At 39.3% G+C, this 24954-nt stretch overlaps 1 protein-coding gene and 1 long non-coding RNA gene across 3 annotated transcripts in view; both read right to left on the reverse strand.

Moving 5' to 3' along the window:
• cpn1 (carboxypeptidase N, polypeptide 1) overlaps positions 1 to 24954 on the reverse strand; it is a 183250-nt gene that overhangs the window by 126425 nt on the left and 31871 nt on the right. For both annotated transcript variants that reach the window (XM_045701860.1, NM_001141729.1), the window contains exon 2: positions 17788 to 17984. In XM_045701860.1, the coding sequence (XP_045557816.1) occupies positions 17788 to 17984 (197 nt within the window). The remainder of the gene's footprint in view (positions 1 to 17787; positions 17985 to 24954) is intronic.
• Positions 8616 to 11068, reverse strand: LOC123729023 (uncharacterized). Its single transcript, XR_006760778.1, has 3 exons — positions 9737 to 11068; positions 9568 to 9631; positions 8616 to 9454 (listed from the first exon to the last, which is right to left on the reverse strand). It is a non-coding gene; the product is annotated as an uncharacterized lncRNA (long non-coding RNA).

Below are 24954 nucleotides of genomic sequence, written 5' to 3' on the forward strand. Positions count from 1 at the left end.
TGTTGATTAATCACATATCACAATACTGCAATAAAAAAGGGAAGGGTTCTGTCTCTAATGTGTCTGTTTTTCTGTGTTGTATTCTCAAATTATTTATTTGATTGTCTCTCTCCTTCAGTATATCAGCTATATGAATCCATTTTGCAACTTATCATATGGCATACACTATGATGGCATTACTGATTTATGGGCGTATGTGATAAAATCAAATCAAAGTTTATTTGTCACGTGTGCCGAATACAACAAGTATACAACAGAATACAACACCTTACAGTGAAATGCAATACTGCAAAAAAAGGTATTAGGTGAACAATAGGTAGGTAAAGAAATAAAACAACAGTAAAAGACAGGCTACATACAGACACCGGTTAGTCAGACTGATTGAGGTAGTATGTACATGTTATATGGTTAAAGTGACTATGCATATATGATGAACAGAGAGTAGCAGTAGCATAAAAGAGGGGTTGGCGGGTGGTGGGTGGGACACAATGCAGATAGCCCGGTTAGCCAATGTGCGGGAGCACTGGTTGGTCGGCCCAATTGAGGTAGTATGTACATGAATGTATAGTTAAAGTGGCTATGCATATATGATAAACAGAGAGTAGCAGCAGCGTAAAAAGAGGGGTGGGGGGGGGGCACAATGCGAATAGTTCGGGTAGCCATTTGATTACCTGTTCAGGAGTCTTATGGCTTGGGAGTAAAAACTGTTGAGAAGCCTTTTTGTCCATGCGGTAGTAGAGTCATTTTCATTGGAAGTTTAAGCATGCTGTTAGATAGCTAGCTAATGTTAGCTGACTGGCTTGTTAACTAACGTTACGTGTATGATCTGTGTATTAATATTATACTTATCTCAAAAACCATTTGCATTGCTAGTTATAGCCTAATGTTAGCTAGCTAGCTAATATTAAACCTAGTTGGTTAGCTTTAGCTATCTGCAGATTCATATTACAGCATTTCATGCATGGTCGCTAGATATGACCATCGGTTTGCATTGCTAGTACTGCAAATTGTATCTGTTTCATTAGTTGACATTGTAATGTTATTTGCTAGCTATCTAGCTTGCTAGCCAGACTCCCGGGTTCACGTCTTTTCCAAGCAGCCTAGCTATGGTGCAAGTTGGCTAGCTGGCTAGTACCTTGACAACACCAACCCTCAACTAGCCAAGTCGCTAGTTGAAGAAATAAAGGGAAAGTCAATTTCTCTCACGATTATAAAGCCAACAAAATGTTAATAAAATCAGCATATTATTGACCTAAAAGGTTAGCTGACCAGTCACTAGCTTATCCAGGGTCTGTGATGCATATACAGTACATGGTTTCTCTATCTATGGGAACAACTACAATCATTTTGCGAGCAACATTGCTAAAATGAGTTAAAATCAATAAAATAAACCTCACAAAATGTTACCTGTAATGCTTATCTCTTCTAGCTTAACTGTCATCTCCTTATTTTCATATTGTACCTAAATTGCATGGTTTGTATTTGCACTGAACGATTTTATGTCAGCACTTAAAAGGCATGTACTGTACAAAATCTGGTATATGGTTTTCCTCATATACTGTACATTGTTTACTGGTATCATATTAAATTGAGAACATATAGCTCAACATGTAAACAATGTGTGAGCTTAGCTATTCTCTGCTTCAGATGACAGATAAGGCCCATAAGGCTAGTAATGCCATCATACTGTAGGCCTATGGCTGCATTGGTGATGCATGACATATGATAAGCTGCAAAATGTTTTCACATAGCTGCTATACAGAGAAATAAAACAGATTGGAGATCTTACAACTAGACAAAAGGAAACGTTCATTTGAGAATACAATACAGAAACACAGACACATTAGAGACAGAACCCCTTCCCCTCTTTATTGCAGGATTGTGATATGTGATTAATCAATGTTGACACAATTACAACATATTTAAACACGTCAGCATCCCGGAGTCGCCTCTTCATTGTTGATGTTGAGACTGGTGTTTAGCGGGTACTATTTAATGAAGCTGCCAGTTGAGGACATGTGAGGCGTATGTTTCTCAAACTAGACACTCTAATGTAGTTGTCCTCTTGCTCAGTTGTGCACGGCGACCACCCACTTCTCTTTCTATTCTGTTAGAGCCAGTTTACGCTGTTCTGTGAAGGGATTAGTACACAGCGTTGTATGAGATCTTCGGTTTCTTTGCAATTTCTCGCATGGGATAGCTTTTATTTCTCAGAACAAGAATAGACTGACGAGTTTCAGAAGAAAGTGCTTTGTTTCTGGCCATTTTGAGTCTGTAATCGAACCCACAAATGCTGATGCTCCAGATACTCAACTAGTCTAAAGAAGGCCAGTTGTATTGCTTCTTTAATCAGCACGACTGTTTTCAGCAGTGCTAACATAATTGCAAAAGTTTTCTAATGATCAATTAGCCTTTTAAAATGATAAACTTGGATTAGCTAAAACAACGTGCCATTGGAAAACCGGAGTGATGGTTGCTGTAGATATTCCATAACAAAAATCTGCCGTTTCCAGCTACAATAGTCATTTACAACATTAACAATGTCTACACTGTATTTATGATCAATTTGATGTTATTTTAATGGGCCAAAAATGTGCTTTTCTTTCAAAAACAAGGACATTTCTAAGTGACCCCAAACTTTTGAACGGTAGTGTAAGTTAGTCGTAAATATTTAAAACACTAAAAGCATTGTATTTGGGACAAATCATTTATTAAACTCCAATCCTCAACTAAATCTTGTAATGAATAATGTGGATATTGAGCAAGTTAAGGTGACTAAACTGCTTGGAGTAACCCTCGATTATAAACTGTCATGGTGAAAACATGTTGATGCAACAGTAGCTAAGATGGGGAGAAGTCTGTCTATAATAAAGTGTGGCTCTGCCTTCTTAACAACATTATCAACAAGGCAGGTGACCCCAAACTTTTGAATGGTAGTGTATAACCTATGCATATAGGATATACCCTTAGTCTCTTGGGACATTCATTGGGACCTCTCTCTTCATCTGCAAACAGGCTTTCACAGCTTTCCATATCTGAGGACAGAAAACATGACAAAAAAACAGGCTTCATTATACTCAAATTAGACGGAACTGAATATTATGTTGCTATTAGCTTCAACATTTAACCCTCTAGGGACTGGAACTGGAGAATCTTTTCATTATGTCCTCCCACAAAATGACCTACCCTATCCAGTAGCCTACACTCCCTTTACTGACAGCTGTTATCTGAAATGTTATCCTCTTCCATGGCTGTTATCAACAAATGCATTTACAATGATTACATCAAGATAGCTAGGTAATAGGAAGTTAGCTAGCTGATGACATTTAATTCACAAAGCTAAACAGTGTGTAAAGTTACCTAGCTAGCTAGCAGCTCAGTTGAGTTAGCCTACAAACAGGCCTACTGTAGCCAGCTAGCTAGCTAGCTAATAATATGTAGGTTTTTTTACATTTTAAACATGTATTTACTTACTTGAATAGGTTCTCCCACTGCATCTGTATTTTGGGTCCAAACAAAATAATCGTCAATCTTCTTAATACTTTAGGTGGTACCGAATTGCAGCAATTGCAGCCATGTGGATGAATGGAGACATGGAAGAAAAAATGTGTTGTGACGTTTGACTTTACCAGAGTAATCCACTTTTAATTTCAATAAATACAAATCACAGACTGTCAGCCACACTTGATAACTTGAAAACTAGCACTTGAAACTAGCAAAGGCAACAACTAGCCAGACGGAAAACAGTGACACACAACACACAGCACCCCTTCTATGGGCGTGTGGAGGGAGGGTTCTTGAAATGTAACATCCAATCAAACTGTTTTTGCAACACAAAATTCTAAAGTTCCAAGGGAGGTGTGACAAAGACGTGATTTTGGAGATATGGCAATGCGAGACTAAGCTACCCAGTGTGTGGGTTGGTAACACTTACATTGGTTGCTCAACTAAAAGTTTTGAGATTATGCTGCGGGATTTAGAGGTAATTTGTGGTTTAGTGTGGCGCCCTGCGTCACTGCTCCAAGGGGGAGTTAGAGCATTGATTATGCTTACTGGAAAATACTCTTTAAAAATTAATGGAAGAGGCAAGTGGAAGGAGAAAAGACAGCATTCAGAGGTCAAGACAGCGCTGCTCTGAGACAAGCATTTGGACTGGTCTTGATAAATCAATGAGCTTTTTAATTTCACTGAATCTCCATTTGGGTATTGGTTAGACTAAAATTAGGGTGTGGAAATGTTAGGATTATTTTGCTCTTACTGTAGTACTGTAGCCTACTCCCGCCTGGTCACGTTGTACAGAGCCATTATGGGCTATTAGCAGGACAATAGATACTTTGTGCAAGGCAATTGATCAGCATTAAAAACTTTGTGGCTGTGGCCTGCCGAGTGGCGCAGTGGTCTAAATCGCAGTGTAAACTGCGTTGCTACAGATGCTGGTTCGATACCCGTGCCAGCCGCGACCGGGAGACCTATGAGGCGACAGTGTGCTTTTGGTTTCTCTCCCTCTAAAAACAATGGCATTTTTCTCACTCACGTTCAGTTATTTGAAAACAAAATATCAAAACAAAATATCGTTATTTTTCGAACAAGGACTTGAAAATGAGATCGGGAACTCTGCAAACAACATTTACAGTGTGAGAATGAGAATGGTAAATGACTGTAATTAATACATTCGTTCAATACATTGGAATACAAAATAAGCCATCCATCCACCCATTATGAGCTAGAGCTGAGAGGATCACCAAAACTAAAGTTTTTTTGGTTTCAGTGCATTTTCTTTAAAAAAATTATTATAGCCTACCAATGTGTAGGCATACTGTGTAATAAAATCAATAATTGTGTACTAAAAAAGTTTGTGTGTTTTTGCAGAGCATTCAACCATGCCGATAACCATCTGTTGAGATCAGTGGACAAAGGTCTGGACAATGGGCCGCACCGAAAAAATGCATGGTTCCTCAGAATACCAACTGGGATAGATCCCAAATATTCTATTTGGATCCCAAATATTCTCGCCAGCTTTGATCCATGCCAGGGCCTGCAGGACGCATATTTCTTTGTTTGTCAGACGAATCATTGGGTCGAAAATACAGAACAGTATAAAACAAGAGAACACGCATGGTTAATGTTCTGAAAATATATATATATATATATATATATACAGTTGAAGTCGGAAGTTTACATACAGCTTAGCCAAATACATTTAAACTCCGTTTTTCACAATTCCTGACATTTAATCCTAGTAAAAATTGCATGTTTTAGGTCAGGTAGGATCACCACTTTATTTTAAGAAAGTGAAATGTCCAAATAATTGTCACGATCGTGTGGATAGACGGACCAAGGCGCAGCGTGATTAAAGTTCCACATATTTATTTAAGCGAAACTTCCAAACAAAAAGAAACAAACTATTAATGAACCGTGACATCAGAGGTGCCACATGCACTAACTCAAAACAAGATCCCACAAAACACAGTGGGGAAATGGCTGCCTAAATATGATCCCCAATCAGAAACAACGCTAAACAGCTGCCTCTGATTGGGAACCATACGAAGCACACCAACATAGAAATAAACCTAGAACACCCCCTAGTCACGCCCTGACCTACTATACCATAGAGAAGCAAGGGCTCTCTATGGTCAGGGCGTGACAATAATAGGAGAGATAATTATTTATTTCAGCTTTATTTCGTTCATCACATTCCCAGTGGGTCAGAAGTTTACATACACTCAATTCGTATTTGGTAGCATTGCATGCCTTTAAATTGTTTAAAATGGGTCACATGTTTCGGGAAGCCTTCCACAAGCTTCCCACAATAAGTTGGGTGAATTTTGGCTCATTCCTCCTGACAGAGCTGGTGTAAATGAGTCAGGTTTGTAGGCCTCCTTGCTCGCACACGCTTTTTCAGTTCTGCCCTGACATTTTCTATAGGATTGAGGTCAGGGCTTTGTGATGGCCACTCCAATACCTTGACTCTGTTGTCCTTAAGCCATTTTGCCACAACTTTGGAAGTATGCTTGGGGTCATTGTCCATTTGGAAGACCCATTTGTGACCAAGCTTTAACCTCTTGAGGATACCGTAGGATAGGGGGCGCCACAGCGCATTTTGAAAAAAAATCGTTCCCATTTTCAACGGCCTACTAATCAAACTCAGAAGATAGGGCATGCATATACTTATTATATATGGATAGAAAACACTCTAAAGTTTCTAAAACTGTTTGAATGGTGTCTGTGAGTATAACAGAACTCAAATGGCAGTCAAAACCCCGAGACCGATTGAAACAGGAAGTGGAATTACCTGAATTGTGTTGACTCGACTTCTCATCTTTCCTTATTAATCACACCGTTAACCATGGTTCAGTGAGCACTTCCTATTGCTTCCACTAGATGTCGCCAGTCCTTTCACAGTGGTTTGAGCCTTATAGAGTCAAAACTCAGTGAATGACACGAGTTTGAAATTGGTCACAGGGGATGGGCCATCACCATTATGACGCCGGCGGCCATGTCTGCCCCCACCTTTGGATACGGTTTTAAAGGCCATGACATCATCCCCCTCGAATCTTATTGGCTCTCTTGGTGTTAGAGGCCCTGAAGATTTATTTTATACAACGTTTGACATGTTTGAACGAACCTACATGCGCGAGCATTGCATTTATTCTGAACTTCAGACCTGCGCTTGGAGAGAGCCATAGGACGCGCTACCAACATCAGGCTAATGGAACGTGAAGTATGGACTTTTTGACCGAAAATACATCTGTTGTGGACCTGGGATGCTTTCTGATGAAGACAACTAAAGGTAGGCGATTATTGACAATATTATACAAGATGAGATGTGACATGCGATTGTTTCCAAGATGGTGCCGAGCTCTGTATATTAGCTCATTTTCTGAGTATCGCATCTCCTTTTATTGCAAAGTGTGATTACCCAGTAAAGTTAATTTAAAATCTGGTATGACAGGTGTTCTCAAGAGATATTCATCTATAAATGTTAGATTGACAATATACATTTAAAAAATCGTTATAGGATAGTAATTTAGGGAAATGTAGCATTGTTTACCGGGACGCTTTTGAGGGGAAATTATGTAGTCAACCTCAGACAGAGATGTAAAATGCTGTTTTTATATATAAATATGACCTTTATTGAACAAAAGAATGCATGCATTGTATAACATGATGTCCTAGGGGTGCCATCTGATGAAGTTTGTAAAAGGTTAGTGCTGCATTTAGCTGTTTTTTGATTATATGTGATGCAAGTGGTTGGTCGGAAAATGGCTATGAAGCTGCTTTTTACGATGGACTCATCTAATATAATCTAATGATTTGCTTTTCCTGTAAAACCTTTTTGAAATCGGACGACGTGGGTCGATTCAGGAGAGGTGTATCTATAAAAAAAAATATATATATTATTATTTTTTTTTTTTAATTATGATTTTTTTTTAATGCTAATTGGCGATATGATTTTTCGCTGGATTTTGATCCCGCTAACGGGATCAGACGCTGAAGAGGTTTTAACTTCCTGACTGATGTCTTGAGAGGTTGCTTCAATATACCCACATAATTTTCCTTTCCTCATGATGCCATCTATTTTGTGAAGTGCACCAGTCCCTCCTGCAGCAAAGCACCCCCATAACATGATGCTGCCACCCCCGTGCTTCACAGTTGGGATGGTGTTCTTCGGCTTGCAAGCCTCCCCCTTTTATCTCCAAACATAACGATGGTCATTATGGCCAAACAGTTCTATTTTTGTTTCATCAGACCAGAGGATATTTTTCCAAAAAGTACGAACTTTGTCCCCATGTGCAGTTGCAAACCGTAGTCTGGCTTTTTTTTAATGGCGGTTTTGGAGCAGTGGCTTTTTCCTTGCTGAGTGGCCTTTCAGGTTATGTCGATATAGGACACGTTTTACTGTGGATATAGATACTTTGTACCTGTTTCCTCCAGCATCTTCACAAGGTCCTTTGCTGTTGTTCTGGGATTGATTTGCACTTTTCGCACCAAGGTAGGTTCATCTCTAGGAGACAGAAGGCGTCTCCTTCCTGAGCGGTATGACGGCAGCGTGGTTTCATGGTGTTTATACTTGCGTGCTATTGTTTGTACAGATGAACGTGGAACCTTCAGGCGTTTGGAAATTGCTCCGAAGGATGAACCAAAGTGTGAAGGTCTACAATTTTGATTTTCCCACGATGTCAAGCAAAGAGGCACTGAGTTTGAACGTAGGCCTTGAAGTACATCCACAGGTACACCTCCAATTGGCTCCAATTGGATGTCAATTAGCCTATCAGAAGCTTCTAAAGCCATTACGTAGTTTTCTGGAATTTTCCAAGCTGTTTAAAGGCACAGTCAACGTAGTGTATATAAACTTCTGACCCACTAGAATTGAGATACAGTGAATTATAAGTGAAATAATCTGTTTGTAAACAATTTTTTGAAAAATTACAGTGTCATGCACAAAGTAGATGTCCTAACCGACTTGCCGAAACTATAGTTTGTTAACAAGAAATTTGTGGAGTGGTTGAAAAACTAGTTTTAATGACTCCAACCTATGTGTATGTAAACTTCCTACTTCAACTGCATATTGGTCATTTTGGTCATGGCTCCCGAGTGGCGCAGCGGTCTAAGGCACTGCATCTCAGTGCAAGAGGCATCTCTACAGTTCCTGGTTTGGATCCAAGCTGTATCACATCCGGCTGTGATTGGGAGTTCAATAGGGCGGCGCACATTTGGCCCAGCCTCATCTGGGTTTTGTCAGGGTAGGCTGTCATTGTAAATAAGAATTTGTTCTTAACTGACTTGCCTAGTTAAGTAAAGGTTAAATAAATAAAAAGTTGCAGTTTTGTTTGGTGAATTGTTTTGTAAATATTAATTCACATTTATGGTCCCTCTAAAGAAACAACGAAAAAATACACATATTTTTTTGTTACTACTTGATCAGAACAAGCTTTAACTGGACTGTAGCATATTACTTACTAAAACTGTTGTTATACTAAGGTTTTTGTAAATCCCAAACTCGAAAAGTAATTGGAAAGGTAGATACAAATTATTTGTGACAATGTGGTTACAATAAAGAATGTAAACAATATGCTGTGTTTTTATTTACAGTAGTGACGGACATCTGGAGGCATTTTGAAAACAGGTTTTCATAAGTGTACTGCAGTACTGTAGCAGGTGTAGCCCATCATGCAAACAATGTTTCCTATTAGCAGGACAAAAGACTCTTTATAGCCTGGCTACTGTAGGTGTGAAAATCCCCCAATTTGCAATATATTCAATGCTTAAGTACTCTAAACTATTACATTTCTAACTCAAGAGCTCATGCAACCGCAAAATGTTGGATAGCCATATAGATTGCAAAATAGTTGTGAAGAATTCCATGGCACATGGTTTATAAATTGACACGCAAACTCTGCATAGCCCAGCTGCTGTAGGTGTGAAAATCCCCCGATTTGGTTTGGGTCATTGTCTGCATTTGGAGAAGAAAAAAATACATTTAGCCTAATAGCTAACATTTGGTACAATACTAGAAATATACATGTAAATAGACCTAAACATAACAAAATATTGCTATAATCCTACCTTGAAAGAAACAATGCGGTCCCACAAACACCTCTGACATAGGGTCCAGCATATCTCTTGATACCTGAAAAAGTAAGCAACAGTGAATTATTGTGGAACAAATAGCAGTCCATGAGATGTAGGCTACAATATTTTATGTACCTTTTGCTTTGTAAATAGCTAAACTTACCATCAAAAATCAAATATGGGCCTGGTCCCTGGCGAGAAATTGTCCTCCACACATGGAGTTTGAGGGGATGCTTGGGACTTGGCTTGCTTGAGCTTCTTCCTTTTTTCTGTAGCAATTTTGATGGCCATTGCATCTTCATCCATTAGTGAGTCGAACGCTTCAATAGCTTTGCTGGAAATGGAATACAATGTAAAAATTGCAGCAGTCTGTACTTGGCCTGTGTGTAGCTGGTGTAGCGAGCCAGGCGCAGGACAGCAGATATGAGTAATCAACGTATTTACTCAAGTATTCACAAATACACCACAATATACCGAGCCAACAATAACAGACCGTATACAAGACAAACAATTACTCAAACAAACAAACATGGGGAACAGAGGGTTAAATAATGAACAAGTAATTGGGGGATTGAAACCAGGTGTGTAAGACAAAGACAAAACAAATGGAAAATGAAAATTGGATCGGCGATGGCTAGAAAGCCGGTGACGTCGACCGCCGAACACCGCCCAAACAAGGAGAGGGACCGACATCGGCAGAAGTCGTGACACAGTCAATTTATTTAAGCATTATGTTTTGCGTTACTATGCCTACTTTCCAGTATTTAGCCTACTGTACCAGTTCATTTTCCCGGGCTTTCATGTTCGGCGTAAGACAGACATCTGATGATAGTGTTTGCGAAGAGCACTGTCCGTGACCAAAATCCCCAAGTCTACGAGTATTTTTGAAATGTCTCCAGTAGATTTTCTGTTCCTCCTGAAAGCCCTAATCTGCTCACTTAAATAACCTGAGATCCTGGTCATGGTGCTACAGTATGTTGTTACAGCATAATCAAAGTAAGGACAATCGTCGATCTGCTGTATACTTATGGCGTATTGTAACATGAAAGTCATGCCTTTCCAGCTCTCTCACCCACCCCAAACTCCAACCTTAACAGCAGAAAGAGAAACATTATCTGAGGCCAGAGATATGGGGGACAGCTGATGCATTGGTCCAGAGCCAGGCGGTATTGGTGGAAAAACACTTGTCATTGGCAGAAAGTCAGGCGGCATTGGCGGAGAGTCAGGCGGAGAATGACGCGTTGAAGAGGGCGAGGAACAAGATGGAGTCACAATCCATGCCAGGAACACCTGTGACCTCTGGAACTCCACCTCCGACAGGCAGAGTCAACATACGTGGTGGGTTTGTCAGGTCATCGGTTCACCCTGACATTTCCATTCCTCTTCTGACAACAGAACTTGACAAACTGCTCACCAGGCACAGCAAGGGCCGTCCGGATTGTTATGCTGTTCTGCTATTCCAAGGATGTGTAAACGAAGAGAGATAGCGTCCCACCTCGACAACAGCCAGTGAAATTGCAGGGCGCCAAATTCAAACAACAGAAATCTCATAATTAAAATTCCTCAAACATACAAGTATTATACACCATTTTAAAGATAAACTTCTTGTTAATCCAACCACAGTGTTCGATTTCAAAAAAGGCTTTATGGCGAAAGCACACCATGCGACTATGTTAGGACAGCGCCTAGCCACAAAAAACCATATAGACATTTTCCAGCCAAAGAGAGGACTCACAAATGTCAGAAATAGCGATTAAATTAATCAGTAATCTTTGATGATCTTCATCTGGTGGCACTCCCAGGAATCCATGTTACACAATAAATGTTCGTTATTTTCAATAAAGTCCGTCTTTATGTCAAAATACCTTCATTTTGTTTGCGCGTTTAGTTCAGTAATCCAAAGGTACAAAGCGTGCTCACAAGATCCAGATGAAAAGTTCCATTAACCTGTTGGGGGTAGGGGGCAGTATTGAAACGGCCGGATAAAAAACGTACCCGATTTAATCTGGTTACTACTCCTGCCCAGTAACTAGAATATGCATATAATTATTGGCTTTGGATAGAAAACACCCTAAAGTTTCTAAAACTGTTTGAATGGTGTCTGTGAGTATAACAGAACTCATATGGCAGGCAAAAACCTGAGAGGATTCTATATGGGAAGTGGCCTGTCTGACAAGTTGTTGTTCATCTTGGATCTTTTTATTGAAGACTGAGGATCTTTGCTGTAACGTGACACTTCCTACGGCTCCCATAGGCTCTCAGAGCCCGGGAAAAAGCTGAATGATATCGAGTATTATCGCTTTTTTACGAGAAAAATGGCATAGAAATTGATTTTAACCTCTATGGGCTAGGTGGGACGCTAGCGTGCCACCCGTGGTGCACTCCATCAACAGCAGGTGCATTTCAAGAGCGGCAAATTTGAATCCAAATAAATGTCAAAATTCAAATTTTTCAAACATACAACTATTTTACACCCTTTGAAAGATAAACATCTCGATACAGACTAGACGTTCCAATACGTTATAAAACAGTATGCATTCGTCCACCTTGAATATTATTCATGTTCTGGTTAAAAAAGGCCCTAATGATTTATGCTATACAACGTTTGACATGTTTGAACGAACGGAAATATATTTTTTCCCCTCGTTCATGACGAGAAGTCCGGCTGGCTTACATCATGTGCTAACGAGACGGAGATTTTTGGACATAAATGATGAGCTTTTTTGAACAAAACTACATTCGTTATGGACCTGTGATACCTGGAAGTGACATCTGATGAAGAGAATCAAAGGTAATGGATTATTTACATAGTATTTTCGATTTTAGATCTCCCCAACATGACGTCTAGTCTGTATCGCAACGCGTATTTTTCTGGGCACAGTGCTCAGATTATTGCAAAGTGTGATTTCCCAGTAAGGTTATTTTTAAATCTGGCAAGTTGATTGCGTTCAAAAGATGTAAATCTATAATTCTTTAAATGACAATATAATATTTTACCAATGTTTTCTAATTTTAATTATTTAATTTGTGACGCTGACTTGACTGCCGGTTATTGGAGGGAAACGATTTCCTCAACATCAATGCCATAGTAAAACGCTGTTTTTGGATATAAATATCAACTTGATAGAACTAAAAATGCATGCATTGTCTAACATAATGTCCTAGGAGTGTCATCTGATGGAGATTGTAAAAGGTTAGTGCATCATTTTAGCTGGTTTTATGGTTTTGGTGACCCTGTCTTTGACTTGACAAAACATTACACACAACTCTTGTAAATGTACTGTCCTAACATACTCTAAATTTATGCTTTCGCCGAAAAACCTTTTTGAAATCGTAAAACGTGGTTAGATTAAGGAGATGTTTATCTTTCAAATGGTGTAACATAGTTGTATTTTTGAAAAATTTGAATTTTGACATTTATTTGGATTCAAATTTGCCGCTCTTGAAATGCACCTGCTGTTGATGGAGTGCACCACGGGTGGCACGCTAGCGTCCCACCTAGCCCCAAGAGGTTAACAACTGGAAGCGTAACAGACTGAATTCTTTAGAAAAAAAAATCTAGGAATGGCTATTAGCAGGACAATATATATTGGTCATGTTGGTCATGACTCCCGAGTGGCGCAGTGGTCTAAGGCACTGCATCTCAGTGCAAGAGGCATCACTATAGTCCCTGGTTTGAATCCAGGCTGTATCACATCTGACTGTAATTGGGAGTCCAATAGGGCGGTGCACAATTGACCCAGCGTCGTCCAGGTTAGGGGAGGTTTTGGCTGGGTGTCCTTGTCCAAAAAATAGGCACAGTGGGGTTTTGGTTTCTCTCCATCTAAAAACAGAAGTAAATATTTTGGCCTTTATAAATATTATTTTGGCCTTTATTCAGATTACAATCGCTTACTTTCGGTTATTTGAAAACTAAATCATCTCCAAAATATTGTTATTTTTTAAACAAAGCGATTATTATTATTATTAGTTAATGAATTTAGAATTATATAAAAGGCCCTTAGATATTCTCACAGATCAGATTTTCCCTAACGAAAAATGACCCTTAGATATTAACTTAGAATCCTCCAGTGCTCTAAATTTTATTATTGGCGGAGAGTCACGTCACTGAAAAAATGTTTTTGTATATTATTCTCACTAGTTTTGAGTAATGTGCTGTTAAAAGTGGTGTAGGTCTTATTTATTTAAAAAGTATATTGAAGTTAGAAGCAATATGATTTGAAGCAATAGCCTACCTGCGGTCAACTATTTCAGCACGGTTTCGCGCTGCTCTGAGACAAGCATGGGGACTAGTCTTCATAAATCAATGAGATTTTTATTTTCACTGAATCTCCGTTTGGGTATTGTTAGACAACAATTAGGGTATGGAAATGTTATGCTCTTAGTACTGTAGCCTATTCCCTACCGCCACATTCTACAGCGCCATATTTTCCTAACGGAAACCCTGAGGGTTTTGTTTTTCGTTTTTCTTGGAATAGAAACACCGTCTTATTAATCAAATGAATTAAGCTACATTTCTTAAAGCCAATCCCATATACTATGTTCTTACAAAAAAGTTTTAAATTCTCTAGTACAGCCAATATTGAAGACTATCAAATGCTCCTCAAAGATGCCCTTTGGTGGTCAAACTAGCACTAACTAGCATTAATGTCAACACTGGTTGACAATTAAATAATGTGCCATAGAATTCTGCAACAGCCCGCATGGTGTGCTGCAGTATGACACAACTTTTACAGGAAGAACCACTGTAGGGCTGGTATCTACGAAGTCATTATGAATATTTTATGTTTCTTTACATACTCTCCAGATGTTTCTGTTATTCTTGGATGGTGAGTGTAACTAGTTGAATTTCATGTTGTATTTTGTACACAAAATCTGAATAGTTCCATGATTGATATTACTGTACATTCCTTTTTATTGTTGTGAGTGCCCTTTTCAATGGTGCACACTTCCTTCTCCCCCTGTATTCCCCCTCATAAACATCACCTGCCACTCATTAACATCCCCTGCCCCCCTTACCTCTTGCCGTCTACAGTAGCGATGTGGAAGAGGTAGCTTACTGTAAAATTGTCCCATGAAAATCAATCAATGTATGTTAAAACACTTGAGTTTATATGGTTACTGACAGTGTATTATAATGGTATCCCTTCATTGTATTGTGATATGTATGCATTTCAGTCATTCATGAACGTTTTGTCTTGTAACGTGTGCTTATTGTACATGTTAGATAGCTACTGTATTTTATACTGTACGCTACATCGTCATTGGGGTAGCATGGCTATTCATGTCCACTTACAATGTGAATTTGTACTTTGCAGAGGAGTTGGCATATAAGGGCACCACAGCATTTGTTTATGGATGTTTTTCCTGTCATTATCAGAGAAGAAAAGATCAACACCAACCCTGATCCTTTTGGTCATATGTAAGCTGATCAAAACACAATGCAGAGGCAATCTACACCGGTCACAAATGCAGCTGCCGCTGTATTGAAGCCATTGGATGCAGTTTATCATAGTGCATTTTGTATCAAAATGTAGACTGGCCCTTGTTGAAGTCTCGTCGATCGTTGTATTGCACTCTTTTTGTCTATAAAGCCCCCTTGCATAAACTTCCGCCATACCTTACCTCATTGTTAACCTATAGATGAACGGCCTACCGCACCCGGGCTAAGGGATTGCTAATTCTGGAGGTCCACTGACTTGGGGAAATCTGCTTTTAGTTTTTTTGCACCTACACCTACAATACATTTAAACATTTGAGTAATTGATGCCTCTAGGGCAGGGCTCTCCAACTAACCTGATTCAGCTTATCAACCAGCTAATTATGGGAATCATGTGTGCTAGATTATGGTTGGAGTGAATACCTACAGGATGGTAGCTCTCCAGGAACAGGGTTGGAGATCCCTGCTCTAGGGCATTTCAGATGGTTGTTAGAGGACCTTTATACTGAAGAAAGTAAAATGTTCTTTATTATTGTGTTTTGCTTTTTGTGTGTTGCGTATTATAACATGTATTTTAACTTCTTAGTGATCCCTACCAGCGCTAAGATTTACCATTGTTAAAAGAGGCCTCAGAGCAGGCGAATACACAGATTCTACCGATGAAATTAAAGTGTGCTCGTTCTAGCTTGTGGTGAGGAGATTTTGGATGTTTATGACAAATTGTATTGTTGTTAATATAGTAATTACTATATAAAGTGGCAGAGCTCTGGGAATTGCCCATTAAAATATGTATGTATGTACAGGCACAGAACAGCAGTGTCTTCACTTATAACTTTGGTTGTCATGCCCAAAAAATGCAGAATGAACGCACCCAGTGAGAGACAGCAGGACAGGTGTATAGTTGCATTTAAAATTATTGGCACCCTGACACTTTACAATGAGTGCAATGGAGCAGAATGTTCTGTTTTTTCTTTTCAAAATTGGGTGAATGGATATTTTTACCCTGTATGCACCTGCAGCTTACCACAGGTGAGATAGATTACGCAGTAAACGATAATCAGTTGCCTCCAACCAAATGACAGTATTTTGAATTAAATCATTTAGTCCAGGTCATTGTTTGATTTTGAAGTGGAATACATGTGTGAACACCAAACGTTTTTTCAATTTCAACTTATTTTAAAAGAAATGGTGAATCCTGCAAGGGTGCCAATATATTTTACCGCAACTGTATCACCCAGAAAACTTTCCTGCCGGTACTTTTACGATATGGATTCAGTGTATTTTCCGTGTCAGTTGTGCCTCTGCTAAGGATTTCAGCTATGGTCAAAATCTATTTTATAAAAGAAAAATCTTAAGCTAAGAAGGGAGATACTTTATGACCTTGACCAATGCTGTTTATTTCTTGTTGTAGCCCACAATTCTGAACTTCCAGAGTTACAACTGTGAATTCTAGGCTATAGTGATATGGATTGTAATATGTCACTGGACAATGACAATGTTTCCACTTTAGTGATATATGTTAGCAACAGATGAAGGGGTGTGCTAATTCAAACAATTTAAGTTGTTATAGCAAGTGGCAAATAAATGCTAGTGTCACTCAAAACTGAGAAGGTGGTAATGAGGAAAAGTATAGGGATAGGTTTCCACACAGACAACATTTCCTAACACACTTCTATGGAAGAACCACCTCTGCAAAATCATGATTAGTCTAAATAAACTGTGACGCTATCCAGTGAATCTTAAAATTGTTTCTCAAAATACCAGACAGATTTAACATTGTAATTTATTTGACATTTTGTGCCAGTTTCCTGGACACAGATTAAGCCTAGTCCTGCATTTAATTGCTAAGCCTCTCTCGTGGACAAACTATGTAAACATACATGGTACTGTAGAATCTGTCAAGAGACTATGGGATACATCGGATAATGAGCAGCAGTTGTTCCGGTGCTTGGGCTTTTTGTCAATTGTTATTTGGAAGTATCAGGATAGTGCGAGGGTGTTTCTTAAACTGGGAATGTGGATACGCTGCAAGGCTATTTCTCCCACAGCAGACGCTTTAAATATCAAACTTAGCCACGCTTGAAATATCAAACATTGCTGTAGCCAGTTGGCAAGCATGCGAAAATGTCTCTTTTGCCAGTCATTTTTAAAGAACAACTGCCCCTAAAAACCAACTTCTCATTTAGAAAACAACAATGTGGGGCGGCAGGGTAGCCTAGTGGTTAGAGCGTTGGGCTAGTAACCGAAAGGTTGCAAGTTCGATTACCCTAGCTGACAAGGTACAAATCTGTCGTTCTGCTCCTGAACAAGGCAGTGTATTGTTCTTAGGCCGTCATTGAAAATAAGAATTTGTTCTTAACTGACTTGCCTAGTTAAATAAAGGTAAAATAAAATATGTGGCATAGATATGAGTCAGAAACATTTATTTTACTGTCAAAATTGACTACAAAGAGTAAATATGATCATTTGGGTCAAAAAGTCAGTCTCATCTAAAACAGAGTTTTGTGAGACTTGTGGTCATGACTGCATCACAACATAAATTGTAATCATCAATCAAGTGCAGCTGCACATGACCCAATCATAATGCCTGTGGTAAATTTGGCTGTGAGTTTTCGTTTGAGAGGGTGGAGTCCTCTAACACATCCCTCCCTAGAACTTAATCGAGCATCTGACCAAATTATGCAAGATTTTTGTTCTGGGTTAATCCTGACAGTCATGAGAGACTAGTGTGTTCACAACATCAATACAACTGTGATGAACATCACAGTCAGTACCTGCTTGGCAGCCACTTCATAACCGTCTGGGTTCATGGTAGGCAGGATGTGGATGCGCGTGTCATGGATGAGGCGTGTGATCCTCTGGTTTCCGGCCCGGTATTCCTCACACAGGAACTGGGAGAGCTGGATCAGCAGCTCCCGACCCAGCACCTCGTTTCCGTGCATGTTCCCCACATACTTGAACTCGGGCTCCACTGAAAAACAAGAGTCAGGTGGTTGGAGGTCAGGAGGGCAAATTAATGAAAAGGTCATAGACGCTCACATCCGCTTAAAGTGCTGTGTATGTAGAAAACTAAAACAAGCAACCCCTCACCCCCACACTACCCATTAACCCAGGCTGCCACTCCATTTCTGCAGTTTTGCTTTTGTCAGAACACTGTGGAGCAAGGGCAAATGTTATGCCAAGCGCCCATTGACCCTGTTAGATGTTTAGAGAGCTGGTGTGTGTTTTAAGCCACAATTTTTGTCATGTTCTAACACCGTTCTTCAGTAGAATCCATCCCTTAGGTCTTTCACTGTGACACAGCACCATTTGATCAAGTGAGTTGTTGAACTGACAACACAGTATTTCTTGAAAGTAATATTGATTCAATAGAAACACAAACAGTACAACATCAGCCAACAAAAGACAAAGAACAAGTGACATGATTGGATTATTTAGCTAGTGTCACCTATTTTATGTAGGTAAAATACAAACTTATTAGGTTAGCAACTTACCAGGACAGATGTTTACTCCAAAAAGGTATTGGATTACTTTATTACTTCATTCATGCTAATATGGTGGACAAATCTCCAGGTCTCCTTATGGGAATTGAGCCCTAACTTTTCCGACAGATATGCTGCTAAAAAAGTAGCTTTTTACCCACCATTGTTACGTTGGACAATGTTGGAGACTGGAGAGCACTTGCAGCAAGCACAATTGCAACTTTGATTGTCTTCTAACATTGCAAGACAGGCAAGTGAGTTGAAATATTGTGAATTTTAATATAATACTGCTGAATGGCTAAATTGTAATGTGAATGTAGTGCTTATGTATGTATTTTTATATCTGTTATGTATTTTTTATTTTGTTTAATTTTTGGACCCCAGGAAGAGTAGCTGCTGCCTTGGAATTTACAGTACAATATCAGGTATTTCTACAGCTGCACCATTGAAAGCATCTTAACTGCTTGGTATGGCAACAGCACCGCCCTTGATCGCATGCCGCTACAGAGGGTGGTGCGGACAGCCCAGTACATCACTCCAGAACCTTTATAGCAGGCAGTGTGAAAGGAAAGCCCGGAAAATTACTAGACTCCCACCCAAGCCATAGACTGTTCTCTCCGATTCCTCACGGCAAGCGGTACCAGTCTATCAAGTCTGACACCAACAGGCTCCTGAACATTATTATTATTTTTGCACTGTCTCAATGCACAATCACAGGACTCTACGCACTCATGCTCACTGACACTCCAACACACACATAACATGCACTACAGTGGGTAGTGCGTACAGCCCAGTACATCACTGGGGCCAAGCTTCCTGCCATCCAGGACCTATATACTAGGCAGTGTCAGAGGAATGCCCCAAAAATTGTCAGAGACTCCAATCACCCAAGTCATAGACTGTTTTCTCTGCTACCGCATGGCAAGCAGTACCGGAGGGCCAAGTCTAGGTCCAAAAGGCTCCTTAACGGCTTCTAACCCCAAGCCATAACACTGCTGAACAATTAATCAAATGGCCACCCGGACTATTTGCATTGACCCCCCTCCCCCCTTTGTTTTTACACTGCTTCTATTCCCTGTTTATTATCTATGCATAGTTACTCTACCCCTACCTACATGCACAAATTACCTCGACTAACCTGTACCCCCGCACATTGACTCTGTACCGATACCCCCTGTATATAGCCTTATTATTGTTATTTTATTGTGTTACTTTTATTGAAACATTTTTTTTATTTTTGTTTATTGAGTAAATATTTTCTTAACTCTATTTTTTAAAACTGCATTGTTGGTTAAACAAGTCAATGCCCCATAATTTAGCCCCATAATTTCTTCTCTGTCCACAGTTCCTGTTTTTCAGTTCTTTCACCATGTCATGGAACACTCACACATCCCTCAATTCTACTAAAAGAGGCCTTTCAGCAACAAAAAAAATGCAAGCTCAGCCCTGGTCAAAAGTGTTACCACAGGAACTCCCAGCTGTCAAGCTTTTGTCACAGTGGCGGGTGGTGTTAAAAACAGGTATATCACTACATTTGTCAAACTGCATCCATTTTGGATAGTAATTGTTTATTATTAACCTATTTTACTTAAATTCAGTGTATAGAAAATAAACAAACAGGCAAACATGCTCACAATAAATGCTGATTCAGTTGTGGTCCACAACAAGCCTACTAGCAAATAGAAGTGCAGTGGACTCTTTCTCCTATACTAAGCACAGTATGTAGAAATCACTCCGTCATTGCCTGGTTGCTAAAATTCGGACATTTCTGTTTATATGACAAAACATGCAATGTATAGTCATTGCACCATCTAAACCACTGAAAATCATATTTCCTTTAGACCTATTCCATGGACTATCAGTTTTCCAAAACACTAAATCACAGCACAAAATAAAACTGCTTCAAATTAGAGAGTCAAATAATGAGTTTACATTTCATCTCACCAGGAAAACCCACCACCCCCTTCAGATAACAGCAATATATGCCATTTCAAAACATATTCTCATTCTTCTTTTACGATATACAAAGAAACAAAACTAACTAATAAATATACCTCTTGAGTTTGAAAAACATCAATTTAGTACAAGAGATTAGCACAATTATCTTGCAATATCATACCCACAAAAATAAGGACCTGATACTCAATTGTTTATCGATTTGTTGTAATTAAAGACTTGAAATCATGTTTAAAACATTTGTTACTCTCATAGATTAATTGTTCCTTGAGAACTACATGATATAAATCATTCTCGTGAAAATGGCATGGTATGCATGTGCTTCATTGTTTACATTTTTATTGTTGGCCCACTCTTTGATATTCACTCCTTACAGAGTGTGATTTATTTGATAACAGAAATGAATAATGGTACAGCCAATAACTAAAGTGCTCTACATATTACATACTATCAAGAATAGCACAATCGTATCTTTTAGGCAAGTATTTGCAGGAATTGCAATAAACTTCATATGAAGTGTTACAAATTCAATACAGTTACATATTTAACAATAACGGTATGACCTCAGTGAAAATAACACATCAGGAATAGCGTGTTGGGAATATTAAAATCCTTAACTTTGAATATAAATTAACTTAAAACTTGCATCAAACCTTTGTGGAAAATACAGTGCAATAACATTAATTTTGTAACAATTAAGCAAGATACTAAACTCAGCAAAAAAAGAAACGTCCCTTTTTCAGGACCCTGTCTTTCAAAGTTAATTAGTAAAAATCCGAATAACTTCACATATTTTCATTGAAAAGTGTTTAAACACTGTTTCCCATGCTTGTTCAATGAACCATAAACAATTAATGAACATGCACCTGTGGAACGGTCAGTGATTCTTTCGTTAACACAGGTGTTGACGAGAACAAGGCTGGAGATCACTCTGTCATGCTGATTGAGTTCGAATAACAGACTGGAAGTTTCAAAAGGAGGGTGGTGCTTGGAATCATTGTTCTTCCCAACCATGGTTACCTGCAAGGAAACATGTGCCGTCATCATTGCTTTCCACAAAAAGGGCTTCACAGGCAAGGATATTACTGCCAGTAAGATTGCACCTAAATCAACCATTTATCGGATCATGAAGAACTTCAAGGAGAGCGGTTCAATTGTTGTGAAGAAGGATTCAGGGCGCCCAAGAAAGTCCAGCAAGCGCCAGGACCGTCTCCTAAAGTTGATTCAGCTACGGGAACGGGGCACCACCAGTACAAAGCTTGCTCAGGATTGGCAGCAGGCAGGTGTGAGTGCATCTGCACGCACAGTGAGGCGAAGACTTTTGGAGGATGGCCTGGTGTCAAGAAGGGCAGCAAAGAAGCCACTTCTCTCTTCTATCCAGGAAAAACATCAGGGACAGACTGATATTCTGCAAAAGGTACAGGGATTGGACTGCTAAGGACTGGGCTAAAGTCATTTTCTCTGATGAATCCCCTTTCCGATTGTTTGGGGCATCCGGAAAAAAGTTTGTCCGGAGAAGACAAGGTGAGCGCTACCATCAGTCCTGTGTCATGCCAACAGTAAAGCATCCTGAGGCCATTCATGTGTGGGGTTGCTTCTCAGCCAAGGGAGTTGGCTCACTCACAATTTTGCCTAAGAACACAGCCATGAATAAAGAATGGTACCAACACATCCTCCGAGAGCAACTTCTCCCAACCATCCAGGAACAGTTTGGTGACGAAACAATGCCTTTTCCAGCATGATGGAGCACCTTGACATAAGGCAAAAGTGATAAATAAGTGGCTCGGGGAACAAAGGATGTGGCCCAGAAATGAATTGACAGCATGCCAGGGCGGATTGCAGAGGTCTTGAAAAAGAAGAGTCAACACTGCAAATATTGACTCTTTCCATCAACTTCATGTAATTGTCAATAAAAGCCTTTGACACTTATGAAATGCTTGTAATTATACTTCAGTATTCCATAGTAACATCTGACAAAAATATCTAAAGACACTGAAGCAGCAAACTTTGTGGAAATTAATATTTGTGTCATTCTCAAAACTTTTGGCCATGACTGTATGTACCCCACACTGTACCCCACACATACAATTATCTGTAAGGTCCCTCAGTTGAGCAGTGAATTTCAAACACAGATTCAACCACAAAGACCAGGGAGGTTTTCCAATGCTTTGCAAAGAAGGGCATATATTGATTGATGGGTTAAAAAGCTTTAAGTTATTAATTACACTTTGGATAATGTATCAATACACCCAATACACTCAGTTGCCGGAGAGGAAGGAAACTGCTTAGGGATTTCACCATGAAGCCAATGGTGACTTTAAAACAGTTAGAGAGTTTATTGGCTGTGATCGGAGAAAACTGAAGATGGATTAACAACATCGTAGTTACTCGACAATACCAACCTAAATGGGAGAGTGAAAATTAGGAAACCTGTACAGAATAACAATATTCCAAAACATGCATCCTGTTTGCAATAAGGGACTAAAGTAAAACTGAAAGAAATGTGGCAAGGAATACAAAGCGTTATGTTTGGGACAAATCCAACACAACACATCACTGAGTACCACTCTTCATATTTTCAAGCATGGTGGTGGCTGCATCATGTTATGGGTATGCTTGTCAACTATGGATTTTTTTTGTTGATAAACATAAACGGAATAGAACTACACACAGGAAAAATCCTAGAGGAAAACCTGGTTCAGTCTGCTTTCCAACAGACACTGGGAGATAAATTCCCCTTTCAGCAGGACAATAACCTATAACACAAGGCCAATTATACACTGGAGTTGTTTACCAAGGAAACATTAAATGTTCCTGAGTGGCCTAGTTACAGTTTTGACTTAAAACGTCTTGAAAATCTATGGCAAGACTTGAAAATGGCTGTCTAGCAATGATCAACAACCAACTTGACAGAGCTTGAAGAATTTTAAAAACAATTATGTGTAAATATTATACAATCCAAGTGTGCAAAGTTCGTAAAGACTTACCCAGAAAGGTGATTCTACCATGTGTTGACACAGGAGTGTGAATACTTATGTAAATTAGATACTTTCAGAAGAAATATTTTTTTATCTAAAAACATGTTTTCACTTTGACATTATGGGGTATTTTGTGTAGATGGGTGTGGAAAAAGAAAATCATCCATTTTGAATTCATGCTGTAACAAAACAAAATGTGGAATAAGTCAAGGGATATGAAACCTCTTGGCGTTCCCCTAGGATAGGGGGCGCTAAAGCGATTTTTGAAATAAATTCGTGCCCATTTTAAACGGCCTCCTACTCAAACTCAGAAGCTAGGATATGCATATAATTAATACTTGTGGATAGAAAACACCCTAAAGTTTCAAAACTGTTTGAATGGTGTCTGTGAGTGTAACAGAACTCATATGGCAGTCAAAACCCCGAGACAGATGGAAACAGGAAGTGGAATTCTGAATTGCGAACTCAACTTCATCACGTTGCCTATTAATCACATCGTGAGCTATGGTTCATTGAGCACTTCCTATTGCTTCCACTAGATGTCCCCAGTCTTCACAAATTGGTTTGAGCCTTCTACTGTTAAAATTGAATGAATGAGACGCTGTGGAACGTGGTCACACGGAGAGGGCCATCACCATTATGACGCCGGCGCCCCTGGTTACCCTCCCCTTTCGAAACGTTTTGAAACACAATGCAATCGACCCCCTCGAATCTTATTGGCTCTCTTGTTGAAACAGGCCCTGAAGATTTATGTTATACAACGTTTGACATGTTTGAACGAACCTAAATGGGAAAAAAATGCTTTTTGTCGAAATGGCTGACCCGCGCCCGACGGGGGATTTGGATCAGCTTTCAGACGCGCTAACAAGAACAAGCTAATGGAACATAATGGATGAACTTTTTCGAACGAAAATACATTTGTTGTGGACCTGGGATTCCTGGAAGTGCTTTCTGATGAAGACAACCAAAGGTAAGGGATTATTGACAATAGTATACAAGACTAGATGTGATATGCGATTGTTCCAAGATGGCGCTGACATGTAACGTTAGCCTATTTTTCAGAGTATCGCATCCCCTTTCATCGCAAAGTATGATTACCCAGTAAAGTTAATTTTAAATCTGGTATTACAGGTGCTTTCAAGAGATATTCATCTATAAATCTTAGAATGACAATATTACATTTTAAAAATGTTTTCGAATAGTAATTTAGTAAATTGTAGCTCTGTTTCATCGGATGCATTTGAGGGAAAATAGTTAGTCAACGTTACGCACCGATGTAAAATGCTCTTTTTATATATAAATATGAACTTTATCGAACAAAAGAATGCATGTATTGTGTAACATGATGTCCTAGGTGTGTCATCTGGTGAAGATTGTCAAAGGTTAGTGCTGCATTTAGCTGTTTTTTGGTTATTTGTGATGCATGTGGTTGGTCGGAAAATGGCTATGTGGCTACTTTTACGATATACTCCTCTAACATAATCTAATGTTTTGCTTTTGCTGTAAAGCCTTTTTGAAATCGGAC

This window comes from Salmo salar, chromosome ssa19 (assembly GCF_905237065.1).
Source record: "Salmo salar chromosome ssa19, Ssal_v3.1, whole genome shotgun sequence".
Classification (NCBI taxonomy): domain Eukaryota; kingdom Metazoa; phylum Chordata; class Actinopteri; order Salmoniformes; family Salmonidae; genus Salmo; species Salmo salar.